This window comes from Sparus aurata, chromosome 7 (assembly GCF_900880675.1).
Source record: "Sparus aurata chromosome 7, fSpaAur1.1, whole genome shotgun sequence".
Lineage (NCBI taxonomy): Eukaryota > Metazoa > Chordata > Actinopteri > Spariformes > Sparidae > Sparus > Sparus aurata.
Window position 1 is genome coordinate 28930116 of NC_044193.1, and position 24422 is coordinate 28954537.

The 24422-nt window shown below is 41.9% G+C and overlaps 1 protein-coding gene across 1 annotated transcript in view; it reads left to right on the plus strand.

The window, feature by feature from the left end:
* The window catches only part of tns2a (tensin 2a), a 64321-nt gene that overhangs the window by 18674 nt on the left and 21225 nt on the right, over positions 1 to 24422 (plus strand). The window contains exons 2-6 of the mRNA XM_030423634.1: positions 1913 to 2018; positions 2239 to 2276; positions 21120 to 21158; positions 21601 to 21642; positions 24030 to 24079. Coding sequence (XP_030279494.1) covers positions 1913 to 2018; positions 2239 to 2276; positions 21120 to 21158; positions 21601 to 21642; positions 24030 to 24079 — 275 coding nt within the window. The remainder of the gene's footprint in view (positions 1 to 1912; positions 2019 to 2238; positions 2277 to 21119; positions 21159 to 21600; positions 21643 to 24029; positions 24080 to 24422) is intronic.

Below are 24422 nucleotides of genomic sequence, written 5' to 3' on the forward strand. Positions count from 1 at the left end.
ACCACTGTAGAGACTTCCTGCCCTGGGCTGGCCACAAACCATATAGTGTTTCCTGTAAGAATGCTTTCTGTGGCTCCTCTATAAAACTTGACCAAGAGATTCAAGGTTCATTTAATCGTCATTTTACGACACAGAGGATGAGTTAGAAAGGAAAGTAGCTACTCAGCAGTCTAGCGGTACGACAATTGATACTTCTTATTATGTTGTTAGAAGGTGAAGGAGGCTTTGTTATGTTTAGGGTACAGGAAAGGGTGGACTCTGAGTTAGGAAAGAGAGCCAAGTCAGGGATTCATGAACACAGGATCAAGATAAGATAAGATAACATGAAACTTTAATGAAGTTTTTGTGGATTTTGGTTCATTACTGTGAGAAAAGTAGAAAGAAGAATAAGCCAAGTCATACTGAGTCAAATAGAAATTAATGAAAATCCCACCATAAGAAATATACAATTTCCAAAAGTTATGACTGTGCAGTTTTAGAGAGGGACATCAATCCCATGACCACATCATCATTACATAACAGCCCACCGCCAGCCCCTGAGCCACCCACCCGGTCCACCTCCACCATCCAATGTGCTGCGGTCATAGTACACTTGTACTGAGGCAGGCCAGCAGCCGCTGAACACTGCTGGCAGAGGGTGATGCCAGGCAGGCAGCTGTCCAAACAGTGTCCAGTCTCTAGAACAGAGTCAGAGCAGCAGTATAATGGAAAAAGTGTGCAAACAGACCCATTTTCTTTGTTACCAAGGAGGAAAAGCACACAGAGAGGAAACAAAAACCCCTTTATGTGTATGTATCAGGTTAATTATCTAAAGCTGTGGATACGTGGACACTGATTGGCCTTAACAGTGTGACCGCTCTCTTACATACAGCTGTTTTGTCACGATGATGGTTTGTTTGTGCATGTATTTGCTCTGAGATGAGTGACGAGAGAAACACTTTCTCCCTAAAAACCAACACTTTTGACTGAATTCCTCCCAGTTTCCAGAAGACGTACATGTTAGCATGACGTCTCACATACTGTTTGTTTGTTCACATACAGCCCCTCGGCCCCATACCCACTCTCCTCCCCCCTGTTATGTATCCATGCATGAAAACATGCTTAGCAAGCCACATACTTAGCCCGAGGTTGTTAACAGTTCTCATGTTCAAAGCCTCCACAGAGTCACGTCAGGCCCAGTCATCTGCGGATCTGATCCCATGTTGGGAAACAAAGAGGCACTGGGTGGGGAGGGATACCACACACACACACACACACACACACACACACATTGTGACATGAGAATGAAATTCTCAAGAATTAGACCATCACTTATGCTCTTTTTTTCTAATTCCCAAACCTTTTACGCACAGATTCAGACCGACACATGCATGCACACACATGCACATACCCAGGATTATAGTGGGGTTTGGGTAGAAACCGCAAGGATTATTACTGGAAGACAGTTACACAACCAGAACAGAAGTTCAAGAGACAAAGGGAGTGGAGCATAAATGTACATTCACACACACGCACACGCACACACACACACGCACACACACACACACACACACACACACACAAATATGCACCATGGTCTGTAACACACACAGTTTAAAGCTGACAGTTCTGAGCTCCTGTCATTGTTACTGTCCACTAACAAGCACAAGCAGTTACCTTGATCTTTCTGTGACACGATTTGGGAAAGTCCAGTATCTTTGTTTCCATCCAGTTCGATGGAAGTGTGTGTGGAGAGACAACATCTGCCAAATCTAACTCTTGGGTGAAGGTCAAAAAATGATTCAAACAAGGTGTTTTTGAGAGTAGACAGCTCCACGGATCACACCGCCACTTCTGGTTTTGTATCAGGTTGCTAACTGATTGTGAATCACGTTTTCCCGTGTCCGTGTGTGTTTTTCTTGTGTGTGTGCAGGGGGGGAAGGGAGAGCCCCACGTCTTCAAGGAAAAGACCTTCAAGAAGAAGCGGCAGTGCAGTGTGTGTCGTCAGAACGTCGACAACGTGGGCTCCTTCTGCAGAGGTAAGTGTTGATCTTGAACAAGTGTTTTCACTGGTGTTGTAGTTTGGTCACTAAGTGAGATGGACATGGTAATGTAATAATAATGACCTCATTACTTCATTTGTAGACTTAAGCAATTGTTTGTGTTTGTTAATATGAATTACTGGACAGTGCAGCTACAACAAAACTCATTTTGCTTTCTTGACTTCTTACTTCTCTCCTTCTTTACTCTTCTTCTTAGTATGCAAGACAGCCACCCACAGGAAGTGCGAGGCCAAGGTAAGGATCCAGCTCACACCTGCCTTTTCTGATTTTCAAAAGAAAAAAAAAAGAAAATGTGTTGTGATACAGTTATGGGCAGTATCAAATGTGCTGTGGTCCACTGGCGCAGGACAATACAGTATACCTGATTTCCATGTGGGTCTCCATCCAACATAAAGGTTTGTTTTTGTGTTATGTGCATTTTATGTGTTCATTAAAAAAATGGGGGTTAACTCCAGATAAGAAGAAATGTTTAAATATTGCAAAGTAGTTTTTTAAGCTTGGCTGAGTTAGTAAAGTTGATGTATAAACAAAATAAAACAAAGTGCAATAGAAACTGAACAAGTAAATCATGACACATTTGGCTCATTTGTCAATCAAGATTCTACATTAGATCTATTTGGAGCCATGGGGAGACTACTTTAATTGATAAATGAAGCGTTTTCTACATTGTTTTTCATTTACTGACATATATAATACAATCTGTATATGTATCTGGTTATACCCTGCATTGGATTAATGGAACCGCACTGGAGATTTTATGCCACCAAGTGTTTGGTTTCGATGCGCTCAAGTCCTAATTCTTTCATAACAGCCATGGATGGAAACGGATATAAATTTTCTGGAAATTCTATAAAAATATTTTATTATTTTTGGAAGGAAGTTACTTTCATACTCCACCAAAAGAAATTTATTCACATGGACTCATCAAGTCAATGACCTGACGGACGTCTCATGAAAATGAGGCCAAAACACTCAAATGACAAATGTGGTAAAGGAAACTGTGAACACTTTAAGTAGACTGCAGAAGTGGTCGCTGTGGGAAAGAAACACTTGTGGGTTCCTCTTAAGAAGAACTGAATAACTGTGAGAACTATAAAACATCTGACCTGATGAAGATCCAAGTGGCATGGAAACACTGTCTTTATTAAACTCCTGTTGCATGGAGCAAGTGTGCATAAGCTACCCTCCTTTCATCAACACAGAAATATAAATCTTCTTAATTATGGACCGCTAATTGGACAATAAAGCAATTCATAATGTCGCTTTGGGCTCTGGGTAATTGCGATGAACATTTTTTTAATTCTAGACGCTTTTTAGACTATGCGATTAATTGACAAATCATGTAAACAATCAACACATTTATCAGTAATGAAAACAATTGTTAGTTGTATTAAAAATTAACTATTTCAAGTCGGCAGTGTGAACATGACTGGAGCAGGCTAAATGTGCAGTCATCACCAGCCTCCACCACGACCCCACTAATTCAAGGTTAAGCCCAGATGCTGACCTGCTAATCTTGCTTCATGGATCAGGCCCCTGGGAGTTAGCCATCCTCCTCCATAAAAATCAATGTGACTGCACTGGACTTACTTCTCTGAGATGTTCAGTAGATTGTTATGCCAGCAGGGTGTGAAAAGACACATAACAGTGGCTGTATGAGGGCAGATGTCTCGAGATCTCGGCTAATATGAAGGCAGCTCGGTTGCATTCCTCAGAAGGAGCTGCTCAAGCCTGGCTCTGCAGCCTCTGTGAAAGGCTCATTGATGGAGGGGTGGTATAATGAATAGACAGAGGGATGCAGAGGGGGAGAATGCCAGCCATGGCAAAAGTGATGAAGAGGGGGTAGAGGCTGAGGCAGGGAGCCTTGGCAGGCAGCAGGAGCAAGAGAGAGAAAGCCAAGGGCGAAGGCATGTGGCAAAGACAAGCCTCATTCCTCAAGCATGGCTCCATCCTCTTGTCTTTTATCTGAGGAGAGGAGAGACCCGAGGATGAGTTCAGACATGAAAGGATGGCTTTCAAGCTGCACACGTAATAGACAAATAAAATCTGTTTTTTCAGTAGAACTTGTGATACGGGTTGTCTTTTATCCATGCATGGAGTTTACAGGTTGGTTCGCTCCTGGACACATTATTATTGGAGGAATATGTTTGGTATAAAGGGAGATAGATATTCTTATTTGTTTTTTTTGTTTTTTTTTTTAACCTTAAAGGAAAAGTTCACCCAAAAATTAATAGCAGTCATCGTCTTCTAACTCCCATGTCAATTGAAAGTCAGGTGAAGTTGCAAAACATTTCTAAAGCTTCCATGTAAATAACCAACAAAACCCCCTAAAATAGCTCCTCACAGCTCATCTGGTGTAATCCAGGTCTCGAGAAGTCCTGAAATCCCAAACTGATTTTAAAACTTTTGTTACATTCATGATTTGTGGTCAAGCTCATACACTCACCCAATGTTCCATCAGAGGTTAGCCGACTGATACCACTCCCATGTCGCTACGCTAAATATGAAGCTACAGCTGGTTAACCTAGCTTAGCATTAAGACTGAAGCCAGGGAAAAAAGCTAGCTTGACTCTATCCAATGATAAAACTGTGCATGTCGTTTTTACACTCCAGTTTTGTAGGAATTAAATCAAACAGTATGTAAATTGGTGCACTTTAGAGGTGCTGATAGGTGTATTCGTTTCCTTTTGACAGAGCCAGGCGAGATGTTCCCCCTTTCTTTCAGTTTTAAGATAAGCTACTGTCAGCCAGCTGTTAGCTGTAGCTTCATATTTGTCTTACCAACATGAGTATGTATCAATCTTCTAATCCAACTCAGCCAAAGAGAAAATCCCTACTATCCCTACTTTCTTCTCCCAATTTACAGTAGATATTTTAAATTGCACCAGAATTGTTGACCCACTAAAAGACTTCAATTATGATCATAAAATCAGATTGTTATCACCTTTAAAAATTATGAAAAAAATGGATTCCTCATTGTTCTACGGAAGTGCTGGATGAAGTTAATTTATCGTTAAGATAGATTTCAGAAAGGCAGGATGTTGTGTGATTTACTGTAAGTGTCTGATGTGTGGTTGTTGACTGGTTGTTAGTTGGCGATATCCATCGCTGCTGCCCAGGAAGGGAGAGGTCAGATAAGGCAGGGCGTTGGGGTCTGGCTGTTGAGTCCATCTCAGCTGTTATCTAACCTTGTACATATGCTGTCGGGGGAAATCTGAGGCAGGATGGCATTAATCTGGGATACTTTGAATTTTAAAACACACGCATCTTTAATACAGTAGAGACATGGCCAATATATAGATCTAAATAACAGATCCCAGCTGCCTGCCTGCCAAGCTGATTATCTTTAGCTTTACCTCTGTAGAGACTAACCAGCTGTTTTTACCCGTGTTCAAGGTATTTCCTCCCTTCATTCACATTTGGGAGTTATACATATAACCTTGTGTATGAAGCACCTCTACCGTCCTCTGTGAGCATATTTACTGTGTTGGTGTGTGTTTGCTTGCACTCACACATCTGGAGGTCTTGTTAGTCATGTGTAAACCATCCTTTTCTCACCAGGCTTCTGTTTACATCTCCACCCGGCTGACCTTGCCGTAAACTGGGTGACAAATCATCTGATTACCACGCAGTCCAGTATCCCATCAGTGCGTCAGCTCCAGTTCTCCGGAAAAACACTCTGTGATTTTGAAATTTCCCTCCCCGAGGGAATGATTGGTGGTTATAGGTAGTTTATGTAGATCTTCATTTCATGTATTTGCCTCGCACTGGTGACATCCATGGTCAAAGGCTTTATACTTTCGAGTTGTCTGTCCATCCCAGTCTTGTAAACAAATGACTTGTGGACTTGGAATCAAGGATAAACTGATTAGATTTTGTGGTGTCAAAGGTCACTGTCAGATTTGTTTCTCAAAGCAGTTGTTTAAGACTCACTGCGCAATTATAGTTATTTATAACTGTTGAGATCGTATCTTTGTGTCTAGAACTCAGCACTCTGTCTGAATGGGTTTCTGTGGAAGTGACGTAGGTGTCAGTCACTAGGGACTTAAAGCAGCAGTGTATGAGGGGACATTTTAAAAGTTTCTATTTCAACACTCCCTGACGTTGTAGCCAAGCTGTGTACTACAGGAGAATGCCTGGCTTGCCCTAATCAGCGGTACGTCAAAAAAGTGTTAGACGGTAGTTATAGCGGTAGTCATTGTAAGAGTTCATTCTTGCTTAGTGATTTTCATTTTTCACTTCAACAGCAACCAGATGGAATGTTTGCAGGATGCCATAGCTGTACCTCTACCCTCACTGCTCAAGGTCCCCACTCTGTATTCTAGTGACGTGGCTTTCCAACACAAAAGCTTGAGAAACGGTCATCCATCATCTCGTTCTCCAAAATCGCGCTGTCAAGACACGTTCAATCACATTTCAGACCACCTCCAAATGTGGTTTGGATCCAATTTGCTAAAATCTGCCAAAATCTGTCAGTGTGATCGTAGACGTAATGTTCTGCAAGAACACTTTTCTGGCCATTATTCAATGCGTTAACTCAGGAACAGAAGTGAAGGTTGTGATCATACGTCACAATTGATCAGAAACTGAATGAATGACACCGATCTTGGGTGCCCACCCTTATACTTTCGTGGTTGTATATAGTAGATCATCTTCGCTGCTCTGTTGAACGTGTGTGCAGCATCAACGCTTAACACCCTGGGCTTCAGGTTATTTGTTGCACCCTGTGACTAAACTCTCTATCAGTCCTCTGTACTCCTCTGTAAAAATAGCCTCTAAGTAAAGAACACAAGTTTCTCAGGGGAAATTATGCATTTTCATTCAAATCATACAATATAGTGACAGATGCAAACTGCTACTTGCTGCTACTCTCTTTCTCTCTGTCTCTCTCTCCGTCACACGCTCATTCACACACACACCTCATACACACACACAAACACACACACACACACACACACACACACACACACACACACACAAACACACAAACAGAAGGCCATAAACAGTTTTATTTCAGCCATGTTCTTCTCTCAGAGAACAGTTCCTCATTATCTTTGATCCCAAGTGGAAAATGTAGTCCCCGGGGAAGTGGGGGGGGGGGGAGTGACGGGGGCAAATAGATGGAGGGAAAGACACAGAGATGGGGGGGGTTGTAGAGGAACAGTGGGAGGAGGAAAGATTCGAATTAGTGAAATGCAGCCCGTGACAAGTTGACTGGCCTGTCCGTCTAATTAGGCAAGCAGAGGCATTTCCGCTGGTCAGGGAAACATTCTATGACTGTTCAGCTCACAGACTGAGTGACACAGACCCAGCTAATATGGCTGCTTCATTGAATGACTGCCTGGAGGAACAAGACTGATACTGTATATTGGACTCTAATAGGCTGGCTAACACATAGACTGAAAGGGTCGAGACATGTAGGCTAAGTGTGTGGAGATGAGCTGACTATTTAGTAGACCAAGTGTGACCTCTTTGCTTTGATTTGCTTTGTGCGATTTAAATCAGTTAATTTGGTGTGATTTGGATGGAACAGATTCAAAAGGAGCTCCAAGTTATGAGCTTTTGAGCATATTCTTCAAACAATTTGAGTGAAGTGGAAATCTGTTCCACATCGCTAATGCAATATAAATTGGGGTTATATTTTATAAGGTAAAAGCATACAGATGTGGTCTATATAGTATTAAAAAGGTAGCGCCGTTTAGCTCAGTTGGTAGATTGGGCGTCCCATGTACAGAGGCTTTGTCCTCACTGCAGCGGACCCGGGTTTTGACTCCCGGCCTGGGTCCCTTTGCTGCGTGTCACTCCCCCTCTCTCTCACCCTGTTTCCTGTCCAATATTCAGCTAAACTATCAATAAAGCCATGAAAGGCCAAAAAAATACTTTAAAAGAAAAAGGTAGAGCATCATCACAAGCCGATCTAGTTTCTAGTGTGAACAGTATCAGATTAATGAATGCAGTTGCTTGTTGTTAAAGGGATAGTTCGGGTTTTTTGAAGTGGGGACATATAAAGTACATATCTATAGTCAATCTGTTTCCTACCGTAATCACCGATCAGCAAGTAGAGAGCCGCTCCAGCCCAGACGCTCAGTTTTGTACTGCAGTGAATGGGGTCCAGAGTGAAAAAGTGAAATTAACCACCTAAAACAAGGCCCACCTAAAAAAATCTATAACAGTTCAAGTGTACGTTGTATAGGTAAAATTCACACCGCCTTACATCACCGTCAGACCGCGCTTTCTTTTGGCACTACATTTTCTCAACCACAAAACCTCCGTATCCCTACGCATTAGCGTAACTGGGCAACAGGTGATCTGCGAGCGGCGGAATACAGCACGAGGCCCAGCTGCTGGACAAGAGGTTTACTTTCCATAAAAACAAAACTTAACTCTCCGTATCCTTCCGCATTAGCGCTCATGCGTAGGGATACGGGGGTTCTGCGGTTGAGAAAATGTAGTGCCAAAAGAAAGCGCGGTCTGACGGCGATGTAAAGCGTTGTGAATTTTACCTATACAACATACACTTGAACTGATGTAAAACATTTTACATGAGCCTTGTTTTAGGTGGTTAATTTCGCTTTTTTGCTGGACCCCGTTCACTGCAGTACAAAGCTGAGCCTCTGGGCTGGAGCAGCTCTCTACTTCTCCAAACTGAGGCTGCGCTGATCGTGATTACGGTAGGGAACAGATCGACTATAGATATGTACTTTATATGACCCCACTTCAAAAAACCCGAACTATCCCTTTAAGGTCCTGCCAAGGGTTCTGACTGAAATGTCAACTCTTAACTAAACTTAAACTTGAATTCTGTCTAGTTCATAGTGCTGACTGGAAAAATGTTTGCCTGATAAGCCATCCTACAGATGGTGTGTGTTGGCACTGTTCAGATGTGTATCACACTAATTACAATCCCTGCTTCCCCTCTGTGTATCAGGATTCCTCCTTGTCTCGTATCCTTATCCACTGAACATGTCCAAAACATTTTACATGAGACTCAGCCATGAACTGTCTGCCCCTCTTTACAAGAGAAGGATGTACAGTCCTGTACAGATAGACAGAGCGGAAGAGGGGGAGGATCCAGAGAAGAGAGGAAGAGCAACATGACCCTGCTGATGTTTCTCCAACATGAAAGCCTTTCATCAGGACAGTTGCGGTCAGAGTCCCGCTCCCCAGCTCTTCTTTATTTTTAGTCAGGAAAATACATTCAAGATGAAAGAGTGACAGCGATACAGCAGAGGTAACACTGTGCTAACACATTTTTCTCTCTCTGATACTGTTTAACTTTCTTCACTGGAGCCTTTTTCCTCAAGGCCATCGTACATATATTTGATTTTTTTTTTCTTAGTGTAATCTAATAGAAACAAAACAAAGGAAGTGATGAGGAGATGGAATGATGGAGTAATGGCTGAAAAAACGCACCACAGACCTATGTTTTCCCAACATGCAGCTCAACATTGCAGCTGACCCAACATCCCCCTCACCCTCCAGACTTCCTGTCACTTCCTATAGGAATATGTCACTCATTGCTGTGAAACATGTCAGCAACAGATTGGTTTTGAGCATTTTTCAGTGCCAAAGCCGTGAGACTGACGAATCAGGCAAAACCAGAAAAGTTTATGTATCGCATTGTTAATTCAAACAGTTTACTGTGAGCACTCTGCTGAATCATAACAGTAGGTGGTGGAAACCATCACAGAAATGCAGTTTGGGGGATCAGAGTGACATCAGTAGTAAGTAATCACTGGTTAGACTTTTGTGGCCTTGAGTGTAGGCCTCACCCTTCACCAAATACTAATGTAGTCGGTGTGAGTCATCCAGATAACAGGATCCAAATGTATCGTTTTAACATTACAGGGACTATGGCTGTCTTTCCTGACTAAAGGAGTCGCCTCTTTATCACAGACAGCTTGGGTAATTGCCATGATAGGCTGGCATGTTTTGAGTTCAAGCTGTGTGTGCGGGTGCGTGTGACGAGCGTGGGCTGAGCAAGGGAATGAACAAGTGGGTGAGCAATGTTGATGAGAGTTAAAACCATAAGCATGACAGCTAAGTTAGCCAAGTTGGGACTTTGCCAGTCCGCAGGGAATGTGTGTGTGTGTGTTTGTGTGTGTGTGTTCGGTGTGTGTGTGTGTGTGTGTTCGGTGTGTGTGTGTGTGTGTGTGTGTGTGTGTGCGCCATCAGGGGCATAAGCCGCACTAATTGGCCAGTGGGTTTGACCTGTCTTGAATCCAACAGGAAGAGACCATTAGAGAACTGTCTTCCAAACTGGTGCAGCACATGAAGTCACAGATTTTAGTAATACGGTATCACTAATTGTACTAGCTTTAAATTTTATGGCATTTCACATTATGATTAAAAACAAGAAGCAGACAGTACTAAAGCCCAGATTTATATTAGCATTTTTGCGCTTCCAGTTCCTTTGTCTTGAAGCTCATGGACTTTTGCATGGAATTACTGTTAAATGCCTGAGATTGGGTCTGTGGTTAACACAAGTTTAACAGATTTTGAGGTTTTGTTTATGACATAAAATATGTCAGCAAGTACTCCACAATGGCAGTTTCTAAAAGATGGCTCAACAGGATTACAGAGGTTGTCAGGGACATTAAATGTCATCACACTAAACACGGAGACTCTTCTAGTCGGCTTTGGTCCAGAGGTAGAGCCATCATCTTGTTATCTCAAGATAATAATCACTGGTTCGATTCCCCTGGTGTGCATGTCAAAGTGTCCTTGGGCAAATACTGAACCCCAAACTGCTCCTGCTCATGCACCTCGCATGGCAGCCACCACCATCAGTGTATGAATGTATGTATGAATTACTGTCAGTCTCATTGGACAAACGTGTCTGCTAAATGCTCTAAATGTAAACATATATCTCCTCATTAGTCCTTTCAGCAGGCCAAATCGGCATAATCTTGGGTTGTGTGGTAATTCTATGGTATGAACGGAGAACAGCGTGGATAGTTCTGGGTTGAGTATTGCCGAGAGAGAAGCTTAAGGGTGGCAGAGTGCTATATGCCAAGTACTCAGCCAAACATCTTACTACAGGGGCTGATGTCCTTCATCCTACATGTATGTTGGGATGAAGCACTGCCAGTGTAGCATGTTGAAGCTTTTTACTCCTGACGATTGCATTTGTGGTTCAAAAATCACACAAGTGGTGTTCATTTGTGAAGATTATCTTGCTGAACAAAGCGTCTAAATTTCATAAACTTGTGTTTGACACAGAGCTTATTTTATGCAATAATCCCAAATCCAATTCAAAATCCCATAAGCTTTTTAATGAAGTAACCAGGGCAACGCTAACTTCTGGGTAGGCCTGCAGAAATACCCCAAAAATACTTTGAGTTAGTGGTCCACCGGTTCTGTTCTTGTTACCAACAGAGTATTCCTGTCTTTGCGTGTTCTTGTTTTTTATCCCATTTGTCTGTCTCATTTCACCTCCTCAGGCCTCAATGGGATGATAAACACAAAAAAAAATCCAAGGAAGTCAAAAAAGACTTTCACCACAGAGTCATCCTGTTTGGGAGCTGCGGTGTACTGCAGAGGGTGACAGGACCTAAAGCAGCTCTTGACAATGCAGAATGTGAATGTGAACACATTTTTGTGCGTATGCTAAAAACTGTTTAGGCTGAAGGGTGCTGCAAAATATAGAAAGAGGAGGGAACGGTGTGCTTTGGTGAATTGTGTCAACAGGATGAATGACAGAGATATAGTGGAGGGAAGCTCGACCACAGAGGGCAGACAGGGAGGGAAGGACTGAAGATCTGTAATAATGTTGCTGGTTCATGAGAGATTTTTTTCCATTGTTGATCTCTCCCAATCTCATCCTGACCCATGTCATCCTGCTTTGTTTATTTACCCAGGCTTATTTTTGTCCGGTTTAGAGCCTTCAGCCTCGTGTTTGGCTTGGAAGGAGGGTAAAGATGGGCGCATGAGAACGCCACTGAGGTTCTACATGTACCAACAAGTGACATGTGTGTATTCCAGTTTGTGTTCTCCATCTGCCTAACCGTATGTGTGTAGTCAAAACTGTTGACCCCCAGCTCCATAACAGGGAATTGCATCCCACTTGGTCATTAAAGCTCCACCACAGGGATCCATGTGACCTGTGATATCTTCGGCCTCCCTCTCAGCTGCTTGGAGCAAAAACGAAACGGCTAGAGACAGAGACCCCTTTATTTCCTTTTGGGGCCAAAGAAAGTGTGGGAACAAAAGACAAAGAGGGGAAACGTGCTGAAACAGTGAGAAAAAAAAAGAAAAAAGAACGAAAATACAGATAGCCGCTGTGTTAGCTGGCCTCACATACAGAAAAGCACTAAAACTGTGATATGGGACAACTAAGTCCACAGGATACAAGTGTTTCACCCATAGGTGTTGTTCTTGCTTAGCCGTGGCCTTGAAGTCCCCTCGTGTTAGGCAGGGTGCTTTCTGTTTTTCTCATGAAGTCCACCTTGTCATGATTAAGAGGCACTAGACATGTGGGATGCATTTGAAGTCCAGTTCCGAAGCTAAGCCAGGTAACTCACAAAACTGCCATTAAATGAGTCCTGCAGGTTTGTGCAAAAGAGAGGCCCTCTGCATTTTTGACCGCCAGACACCCGAACATAAAGTTAGTTTTAACATTACGTTTCTGTCAGAGGTTGGCTCTTTCAATGGGTGCATGTTTAAAATCTATCTTCAGTTCTCTTCAGAGCTCTGGAGCTAGGACTGAATCACAGAGATACTTAATTGCAAGAGCGTGATATACTGTACAGTGGTAACTATTACAGAAATCCTCCTCTCCCCACATGACAACAACTTTCCAAACCATTTCTCTTGGGGTGACATTCCAGTACAGCTGCAGCCAGCAAGCATGTAAGTAAGTAGGATTTGTAGCATCCTTAGAGAACCAAATTGTTCCCCTATCCCCTCTAGGCAAGCTTTGAAGCACTGAGTGTTATAGAGTGGGCAAGAGCAAAGGTAGTATTATACATCTGTGTGAACCACAAGGGCTTCAGTCAGCAGGTGGATGCGAAATTGTCTTTAAATAGAGCGGATGATCACCATTCCCCCGTCCCATCACACATAAATGACAAATTATGGTGTAAAAACATTTCCTTGACTTCTTTTTTTCTCCGTCTTTGGAATGATTCTAGTTGGCTTGAACAGGTTTTAACATGCATTCCTTTAACTGTTCATCTATTTTGAATTTGAACTATGACAGAAAACAGGTGTCATAAAGGTATGCCATATTCCGCAAACTCTTGAAAAGCATGAGCCTTGAGGCCGTTACAGGATGCTGGTTCATTAACCAGAACTCCTTTTGAGATGTAACTGTTATTACAACATGTCTAACTGGTCAAATTAGCATGACAGAAGTTTGTGATCTCTCTGTAACCTTTCTTGTAATCTTGGGTGGCTGTTCTGCGATGTTGAGTCATTTCTTTGTGGGTGCTTCATTGGTGCTGACATACCTATTGCATCACCGTTGTTACCGCAGTTGAGAGACAAATTGCCCTCTGGGTTCTTAGATTGATATAAGGCATCACTGTTCTGTTAACTTCAAGGTATTCTTCTGTAGCTTGCATGCTGATGATGATGGTGATGTAAGCACACAAGGTCACCGGCTTTTTGTTGCAGCTTTCATCAGTGCTCTCTGATTGGCTCTCCCAAGGGAGCTTAAGGAATGGGAAGCTATTAAGCCTAAGGCTGACCATCAAAAGAAATGTTGCATGAGTGCAGAAGAAGAAGCAGAAGCAGCTTTATTGGTCACATACAATCATGTTTTGTACAATGTAGTGAAATGTGTTCTCTACCTTTAGCCCATATGGCGCCCATGGACCACTTCCAAACTCACCCTCATTTGAACAAAGCCCATATAGCCAAATCTTAAAATATGCTCTGGAATTTAGTTTTTGTTCATGTATGGTGCCTGGGTTTCGTCTCTAAGTGATAAGCTATTGTTACTGTGAGGCAGTGGTCTTTTAAAGTCGGCAGTCAGCTTTATCTTCAACAATCAATCATCAAACATCAATGATTCTTCCATCCACAAATACTTTCTCACATCGCCTATCGATTTAAGAGTAGAGAACAACAATGCCCAAGTTAAGTCACACAAGTTAGTCCCATGGGCGACCACTTTTTACATTCCGGCATGATTTGATCATATAGTGTTCTCGGTAAACCTTTTTTTCCCTGTTGTCCAGCAGGAAGTTTTGTCTTTGAAGGATTTTCTGTGATCTCCCCAATCTCTTCATTCTGCATTGAAAGATTAAATGCTTGCCAGCAAAAACGAATGTTTTAATCCAATATTTTCACAGCCTGTAAAGCATAACAGAGCGACACAGTCTGTTAAATGTTGGATTTAAACGTTGCTTCCGCCATGGTCAAACATCTTCTAAGTTTGTGCAGAAAGTAGACGTCTGTGAGATCACTAAAGTGCCTGACTCAAATCGTTGCTGCATAACAGGAGAAAAATAATGAAGGTTGTCCTGAATTCCATGTTTGGGGATTCAAAGCTTCAGTGAGAATTTACTGCAAATAAACAAGGCTTATACAGGGGGAGGGCTATAATTTTTCTCAAACTTGTGGCCATGATTCACTGATATACTGTCACTGTGAGCTAGGACAACGAAGACATCAGTCACTCTCAGTTCCATTCCTTGCTTCCAAAGTCTAAAAGGTCAACTTGATGAACAAGTGACTGTTGAGTTGTTGCCCACACGTAGGGTGGGTTGACCTTGCAGTTGTCACACCCTTGTGCTTGTGAGACTACTTTTGTTCACACAGAACACAAATGCTTGCATGCAAGTGTCATTTTCAATCACGGATGATCTCTTGTGCGCTCCTGACACCTGTATCCACTTGGCTTTTAGAGCGCGTTCAGATGCAGATTTGGACATTGATTATAATGCCATGGTAAAACTCTAAAGCTTTAAAAGCATTTGGGGTCAGCCCTTAAAGCAACATTTTCCTGTGTGAATCAGGGAGAAGTGTAATATACAAATCAGTCGAGCAATGTAATGGTCACCGTTTCCACAAATAATGTAATTGATTTTTCTTATACTGTGATTGACACACATAGACTAAATCGCTCTCAACACACCGCTGCAGGCTCTCACAAACATACCCGTTTCACACACGTATAACATACCAAGGCTGCTACCTCACCCCCTAGTTATGCTTCTTAGAAACCACAGCTCTTAAGCCATGCGTTGAGAAGAGAGAGCTGTGCATTATCCATTAGCTATGCTTCTTTTGGCTTTGATGGATCAAAGAGCATGTAAAGAGCTGGAGGAGCCAGGGCCACTGCAACAGAATGGACATAGAGGAAGAGGACAGAGGGCTGGCAGATGGAGATGGAGGGAAGAGGGCAGGGGAAGGGAAGGAGGAGGGAGGAGAGGGTTATGGGGGTCATGGCTGTCTGAGTGTCACCAGCTGGACCCACCTAAGAGGAGGCCGCAGAGGGCAGGGTTTTACAGGGTGAAGGAGAACCTGGGGGCAACTGTATGGACTACAGAGAAAAATAATAAAACTGAAGTAAAACGCATGATTGTTTTGGCCATATTGGTTAAATTGAAGTCGTACTAATCTTCTTGAGCTAACATTTTAAGCATGTAAGCAGCTCTTGAAACAAGAGAGTAAGTTAGAACAAGTTTGTCGTATGTCTTCGTGTCTTTCAGGGATATCTAGTTCCTGATGGTCATAGGGAATCAAACCTGCGACTTTCCAGTTCTTAGGCACTTCCAGAACCATGAACACATGAGACAACAGTGGAGTTTCAAAAGGAAGGTGCAGCGAATAAATGATAGCCATCAGCCATAGCAATTTAGGTTTTAAGAAAGCTAGGTACAAAAGAGGAAAGCCTGGAGGAAGACAAACAGGAGGGTATTTGTTAGAAAGAAAAGTAAGAGAAGAAAGGGGAAGGAAGCATTGAGCTGGAGAGGAGAGGAGGGAGAGAGGATCAACAAAGGAAGAGAGGGGGTGATAAGAAGAAGTTGGAGTGAGAGAAAAAGAAAATGAAGAGAAGAGGAAGGGGTAAAAAAAAAAAGAGTGAGGAAGTAGAAAGTACAAAATAGTGAAGAAAGATGGATGACATGACTAAAGGAGGAAAGTAGCAAGAACACTGAACAGCAGAATAACAAAAGCTCAAGTAAAGGGAGGGAAGTGGCCAGGGATGAAAAATGGATGGAGCAAGTTGGGAAAGAGGGAACGAGGAAAGGGAAGGGAGAGATTCATTTAGCGATAGAGTGGTAGACAAGATGACAAGGAAACGTAGCAAGAGGGATGAAAAGAGAAGGAGAGCGATGGGTGGAGGTCTGTGCAGGAAGTTTGTGCGTAAGTGTTGGCCTGGGGAGATGGAATCTGGTGTGGTGTGTTTGTTCTGGCTTAACGGCCACCCTCAGCAGGCCCCTTCACTGGGCACGGGGAATACATGGAAGTGGGAACGATTAGAAATCAAGAAAGAATGGGTCAATTAATGAGTAGTTTTAACGTGTCAACCCAGGTAATGGCTGATTGATGCTGCATTCAGAAATAAAAGCAGTGAAGGGTGCACGGTCAAAATTAGGTAACTGTAGTCATAACAACTGGAAGTTTGAAACAATGTGGACTGTGTGGACAACTTCCAGGACTGGCTGAGTGAGGAGAAACTGGAACTAGTTTCAGGAATCTTGTTAGAAGCCATTTCAAGTGCTACATTTGCCAACAATACCACCAGATTTCATTATGAGTTTTGTGGCATGGCTTTTATTGAAAGTTGCGTACATCCAGCCCCACAAAGAGTATGAGGCGTTCTCTCACCCGGTGACATACGGTACTTGCCAAACCTCAGGACTTTCCCAGTTTACATGGTCCTTCTCTTACTATCCTCGTGGGATAGTAAATTCACTCGGAAATATATTTCTCCATCATTACACGGCCGTAAAGTACACACGCAGTTTTGAAGTGTTGTGCTGAGAGACTGAGAAAAAGTAGGGCCATACATTCCAGACATTCTCTAACATGCATCATCTACTTGATGTTCCGATTAAATTATTGTGTAATCTTACTTGAACAAAATGCCTTGATAAGTCATGACGATGGAGAGACTATTGCATTTTCATACCATTAGTGTGTACAAGTTTGGGTAAAGTGTAATTCCTGGCCTGAGCTAAAGGTGGTTAATTAAGACAAAGATATAGTTCTTGGCACTTGATGGACAGAAAGAGACCAAAAAGAGTGAGATAAATTGACAGAAAGAGGGGAAGTTGAAATGGACATGGAGAATATGGATAGCCGTTTGCTCAGTCGGGAGAAGACAGCAGAGAGGGAGTAGCCACAGGTATCGAAATAAAGGGCATTTTGAACATTTTGTGGTGCAATAATATGCTTCCACTGGATACTTTGAAAACACTTAAAGGTCACGTTGATAACATTCAGCCACTAAATGTAGTTTTACCAAACACTCTTCCCACAAACTGGTTACCACCATGACTATTGATCGCTAACGAAACACAGATACATCACATGATGCCATTGCCGTTACACTATTGGCCCACGAACCTTATACAACTAACTGTCGGAATTCTTACACAGAGATGACCAAAACAATTATTTTGGACCCGACAAACATTTAACAATTATTGATTCACAATTCTAATAATGTTTTAAGGAAATAAGGTGCTTTTATTCTGCACCGTTCTGCAAGCTCTGTAGATTTAGAATTGATTTTAAAATGTGTCTTCATTAGAATGTTATAAATATGACCTTTTAATAATGAACCACATATGTTGAACCTCTGTGTCTTGTACAAGTGCTAAGTAGGCCCAGTTGACTTTGATTTTGAAACAAGATGAGGAAGAAATCTAAGACCTAGGATCTGACAGGTAATTCTCCCTGGTAACTGGGGAAAAGATTTTGGCCAGATTTCACAGGAATTTATCAAATCCTCGTGTTTTAACCATATACCCAACTGTATATGTGCAACATATGCAGTCTCTGCAAAAATAACGGTGTCCTTTACTAAAACGCCTTGACACCTATTTGCTTATTATTGCCAGCTGATGTACCCAAAAGTTTTGGCTAAATGCCTGATATGGTAATTGAAAGAATGTTTGCTTGCCATTCCTAGAAGAAGTAACACTGTAGAAGAGAGAGAAGGAGACAGAAAATAAAGCGAGGGGAAAGACCTATTTGACCAGGACAGGTAATTGCCTGCTTGTTGAGCAGAATGACAAAGTAGGGTACAGCATCTAAAGCGCTCCCAAATCCAGCCCAGTCCTGCAATACTTAAAGAGCCCAGACCTGACTGACACATTCTTATCACTATACAATGATTTCATATGTAGCAGCAGAATCACACTTGCAGTATGTTTAGAAAAATATTTTTTATTTTTTTCTAAACCTATGCATTGTTTTATGTTCACTGATTTAAGAATAGAAACTGAGAAATCAAATGAAACTGACATGCTTTAGCCGGAGGGAATTAAGAAAAATCAGCCTGACCCAGCCCAAACCTATCTAGCCAGGAACTGGGTTCAGACTGGGAATAAAAAAAAAAACCACAACACAGGATAAGATCTGAGATTCATCTCCCTACGGAGGTGGAAAAAGACATTAATTCTCAGAGTGAGTCATACAGGAACATTGTCCAGTAAGTCATTTGATAGCTGATGTTCAACCTGAACCGGTTTCCTGCGACTTCGGTCAAACACGGCAAGTCTGGATTTAGCTCATTATCTGTTCCTCTGACTTCCTGTTGATGTCTGTTTTTACGTACATGCAACAGTAGAAAACTGAGCTTGATGCCAAAGAAAGAAGGGAAGAAAGAAAGATTAACACGAACTGTGCAACACACACACACACACACACACATGGTGATGACACACCCCCAGGTTCAGGGCCTGTGTAACTTCCCTTTTGTGCACAATGAGATATACACAGCCCTTGCCCTTTTCCTGTATCCAAATAAACAGTCCAAAAAGGGCTAAGTAGCAGGAACACTGCTTTGTGTGTGCGTGTGCGTGTGCGTGTGTGCGGGCACGTGTGTGTCCATGTGTTGTGTGTGTTACGTAAGCATGACTGTGGCCCTCAGCCCCCTTCATTAGGGCTGCTGTCCAGCTTTGGCTTCCCCTGGTCACAGTTCATTGACCTGTAGGCCCATAACAGACATGGGAATTAGGCATGTCTCTCAGTATGTGTGTGAGTTTCTGTCTCGATGCTCCTACAGCTGTGTAGCTGTGCATTTGGCTTCACATTTGCACATACTTTACATTTTGTAAACATGCTCTCAAACATCAGCTCTACTTGTATTTACTTGGCACTTGAGAGCATCTAAGTAGTTTTACAGACAGTGTTTGTTCTCCATTCATCATCATGTGGCTCTGTGTATGCCTCCCCCAGTGTGGCCTCAGCGAGTTGCATTGCTGAGCTGTCTGATAGTGGTGAAATGCTATCTTAATCTTAGATAGGCAGCGTTCCCAGCTGTAGTTAAAAAATGAGATGCAAGGTTGAAATGTTACTGTTGACTGATGGCCCAAAGTTCCTTCGTAAATAATGTTGATGTTGGTCTTTCAATACGCGAAAGGTTTGGTTCCCTAGTGCTGTTTGAGGGACAGTTTTTAATTTTTTTGCAAAAAGTCTTAAAATGATAGTCAAATACTTTGGGAAATACCCTTATTTGCTTTCTTGCCAATTGTGAAATAAGAGGATGGATACCACCTTTCTGTCTGTCAGTTAAATATGTAGCTAGGAGACCATTACCTAAAGGAAAACATAAAGACTAGAGGCAGGGGGAAACAGCTAGCCTAGCTCTGTCCAAAGGTGAAACATACACCTACTAGATCCTTGTAAGATCACTAACATACATTTTTTATTTCTCTTGTTTAACTCCAACAAATCCCAAACTGTAAAAACAGCGAGCTGTGATTTAACGAGGAGTTTGATTCTGAAACTTTTTACTCCTGTAAGTTAGTGCACTTGTGACAAGCTTACATGACAGAGGCAGTTAGCTTTTTGTTGACTGTTGGTACAGTCATGTGAATATGGTAGCCTACTCATTTGCATACTGAATACTTAGCATCAGTTTTTGTGTGGATATTTTCCATATCTAAGAATATTAGTCCCACAATTTGGGAAATACCCTTATTGCTTTCTGGCCAACCTTGAAATAAGAAAATTGATACCATTCATATCTGTCGGTTTGATACAGAGGTAGGAGACAGTTAGCTTAGCTCGGCACAAAGACTGGAGGCATGGGAAAACAGCTTGCCCAACTCTGTCTTAAAGTAAAAAAAATATCTGCTAGCAGCGTCATGTAATATCTTTTGTTTTTAGCCCTGATAAAAACAAAATGTAAAAACAGCAGCTGTGGTTTTAAAAGGAGCTTAGTGCTGGGTGTTTTTCATTGGTGTAAGCTAACGTTAGCTTACACAGCTGACATTAGCTTACACAGCTGACGTTACAGAAATGTTTCTTCACATTACCTCTCAGACACTTTTGTATCATAATTATCTGTTCAGCATAGCCTCTTTTGTTAGCAAACAGCGCAGTGTAGCCTATCCAAGTTAACTGAGGCTAATGCCAGATATTAGAAGTCCTGCGTATCTGCTCCCGAGTGCTCGGAGCTGGGACGGAGCAGATACGCAGCGCACCGGACCTGGTAGGGATTAACACATAGACTAAAGTGAAACCTATCAGCTCCACTGGCGTGGCGGAGACGGAACGCAGCGGACACGTATCCAATGGAAATTGGCCGTAACTGTCTCTTGGCTTCAGATTTATATTTACTAAAATCAAAATGTAAACATAGCAACCTGTGGGTTTTATGGGGTATCTGGTGCTAGAACTTCTCATTGACCTAAACTAACACAAGTTTCAGCAAACAGCCTTGCCTTTATTCACTGTATTTTCATCTGTGGTCCAATCAGACTATGTCTGAATTTTTCAGGTGGATTTGTCATTCTTTATCTTTTTGTCTGAGGAAGCATTTAATCATTTCCCATTTCCCTGTCTCCTTCCCTCTGTCCTGTGTGTGTGTGTGTGTGTGTGTGTGTGTGTGTGTGTTTGTGTGTGCGTGAGACCAGTCTTGTATTCACACATGACTGTCTTTGTGTGTTGCAGGTGACCTCGGCATGTATCCCACCTCCTTCCAATGATCTAGTAAGTCTCTTTCGCACACCCATTTATTTTCCTGAAGAGGTTCCTGTATACAAGCTCAGCTTTCCCTCTTTGTCTAGCCATAGTTACAAGACATGGCTTCCCAAAAACCACTGTATGGTTTCCTCCTGCTAAATTCCTTTTGGGAAGCCGAGACCTCAACCCAGTTTGTGCTCAGTTCATTCCTGCAGCCCTGCAGGATTCCAGTACAGAAGAGAAAAAGTTGATGTTGCTACAGGAAGTAGTAATGTTTATCCAGTAGAGAGTCTGTTTGTTTAATTAACTCTCCTTTCCTTCCTCTGTATCCCATCCTCTTCTCCCAACTCTCTCCCCCTTCTTCCTCTTTCTCACCTCCTTTCAACCTCCTCCCTTTACCATCCGTCTCTTCACACCCTTCTCTCCTCTCGTCTACTTCATCCCGTCACCGCTTCTTCCTTGCATCCAGCAGCGTAGAGGGACCGCTCCTTCTCGGCACACCCAGCACCTGGTGAGCACACTCCAACCTCTCACCCCTCTCTCCTCGTCCTCCTCACCCCCATACTTTTTCTCTGCATCTTTCCTGGCCCTTCGTTTGACTTCAGTGAATTTGATTGAGCACTTCATAAACAAACCAAAGTGGGAGCAGTTTCTGATATATTAAGAGCCTCTGTGAAAATAAGACACACACTCTTAACCTTGGCTGCACTTTTCATTACTTGCCATGATAGAAAGGCTTCAGGTAGGGCTGGGCATTATGTCCTGATATTTTAAGGCTGTATCACCTATATCTCAAGATTTTTAAATCCTCTCAATCTAAATATTCACAAATTTTTGACTGAATACCGTAATATCATGACAATATTGTAAGGATGACTATTAATGCTTTTACTAAATATTTACACATTGAGTTCAATGATAAAAACAATCATCAGTAATGTGGATGTAATAATTAAGACGGTAACGGCAAATATTCAAACAAGAAGAACAGTCTGGTACGTTCAGAAAATTGCTCTTGTAATGGCACCCTTTAAAACTAATGATATCCAAAATCTCAGATGATATATGGTCTCATATCATGATAATGATATCATATCAATATATTGCCAAACCCCTAGCAACAAGATCTTTGGAACCAAAATTTTGGGACAGTCAGCCCATCGAAAAACCTTTCTTCCACTTCCAAAGGGGTACTAAAGATAGAGTTTGGGAACCCCTGGTGGTGCAAGTGGATAGGTCAGGTCTGGAAAGGATCTGAAAAAAAAACCAATCAATATTACAAGCAACAATATTTGAGACAATGGCACTCTTGTATACCTGATTAATTTCATAATTATATATATATTTTATCATATATGATATATAAACAAACAATATTCCAAAATTACGACTAACATCTGTCATTTTCTTCAAGAACTGATTCTCTACGTAAATCACTTGTTGCTAGTAGTTATTGGCCTCTTGCAGCCTCTCACTCAAACACTAATGAGGTGAGATCAACTAAGTCTTTAAGGCTTCAGGGTCTTAGGGGGGACATCGGAATTTGGCCATCCGCTCGGGGTCGTGAGCCCTGAAGTGTGTGTTCCCTTACCGTCAGGTAGTTGACAAGTGTGTCCCACGTCTGAAGAATGGCCATCCGGAGTACACTTAACCCACACTTGATGCACACTTTTCCCACTACCACTTCAGAGTCAAGTGTATCCCACAATTCACCACTGCTGGCTGCTCCACATGAAGGTGCTCAACAGCTTTAAGCTGACCAACAAGTATCCACAGCTATAAACAAGTTAATTCTGGACTCCTTTATTAATAATGTCTAAACACTTCACATGACAAAACTTTATGTACAGTAGACCTGAATACTTTTAGATGATTCCATATAATTGGTTTATAGATTGCATTACTCCTCTCTGCTTTGTCCTTGTTTTTCATCTGACTGGCTAATCATATTGATTTGTCATGTGGAAATATAATGAAACCAACTAAGCACCTGACCATGTATTTGTTTCATGGAATATGTGTTTACAGGTCTTGAGGAGTAGTACTGCATGAGAAAAAAGTAGCATAAATTGTTGTGTGGATACACAGAAAGCTATATGTAATCTCAGAAACTGTCTTGAATCAGAATCAGAATTCCTTTATTTGTACCGCAAACAGGGACATTTCTTCATCACAGCAGCAAAAGGACAGTGGTATTGTAATAAACAATGATAATAGTAAAATAATTAACAATGCAATAAAAAAGTAAGAAATAGAAATAGACTCATATACATTGTGTATAAATAATGTTTTCCACTGTTAACAGTGTAATTGTAGGCAGTATGTCAGTGTGTTATTGAATAATAATAAATATGGGTATGTAAAATTGTCCAGTTAGTGCAAAAAACAGAGAAATGGGTTATTTTATGAATGTTTATCCAGTCTCTTCCTTCCTGCTGTTGAGATCCTGCTGCTCCAGCATTGATGTCATTCACTGGCTAAGCTGCATTGTGGATAATGTAGGAGCCAGATTTTGAAAAAGATTCCGTGGAATAAAAAAAGCAACGTCTCTGGTTCTGCTGTATCGATTTTGATCATTTATTTTTAAACTGTCTGTAATGAGCCCGACAGTGTTCTGGGAGTGCATATCTAGACCAGTGGGCTGCTTTTGAAAACCTGGAGCCTACATTACCCACAATGCAACTCAGCCAGTAAGTGACATTACTCGAAGCAATTTACCAGATTACATGCAGCTTCCTCTAAAGCCGCAAAGGCTTAATGCTACTTTTTCATATATGTAGTTGTAATCCCCAAGACCTGTAACCACACTTTGATGTTTAAGTTGGTGGAGTTACCCTTTAATTATGTATAAGCTATGAGTATCGTCACATATCTTTGTTTTTTGTTTTTTCTTCGCAGGGGTCAACCAAGTCTCTGACCTATACCAAACAGAGAAACACCCTGCCAAGGTAAAGGTCATCTCATTCATTTCTAATAATACATGTTACCGAAGTGCCTCTGCTCTGTTCCAAAGGAGCAAATGCAAATAATGTCTTTGGTTTTCCGCATCTGCACTGCTCCATACTTTGCTCTAATCACCATCCTCTTTGTTTTCTGCCCTCTTTCACCCGTTCCTCAAACTAACGGCCACTTCTCCTTCATTCTTTCCTGAAGGTTTAGCATCAGTGATGTGATGGAGCGAGCTGGTTTTTGATCGGATCTTAATGTCACATACAGTCTTTCCTTTCCTTCTCCATGCTCTCTTTCTCTCTGGAGTTTCCCCAGCCTGTGTGTGAGGGAGCACATTCACGT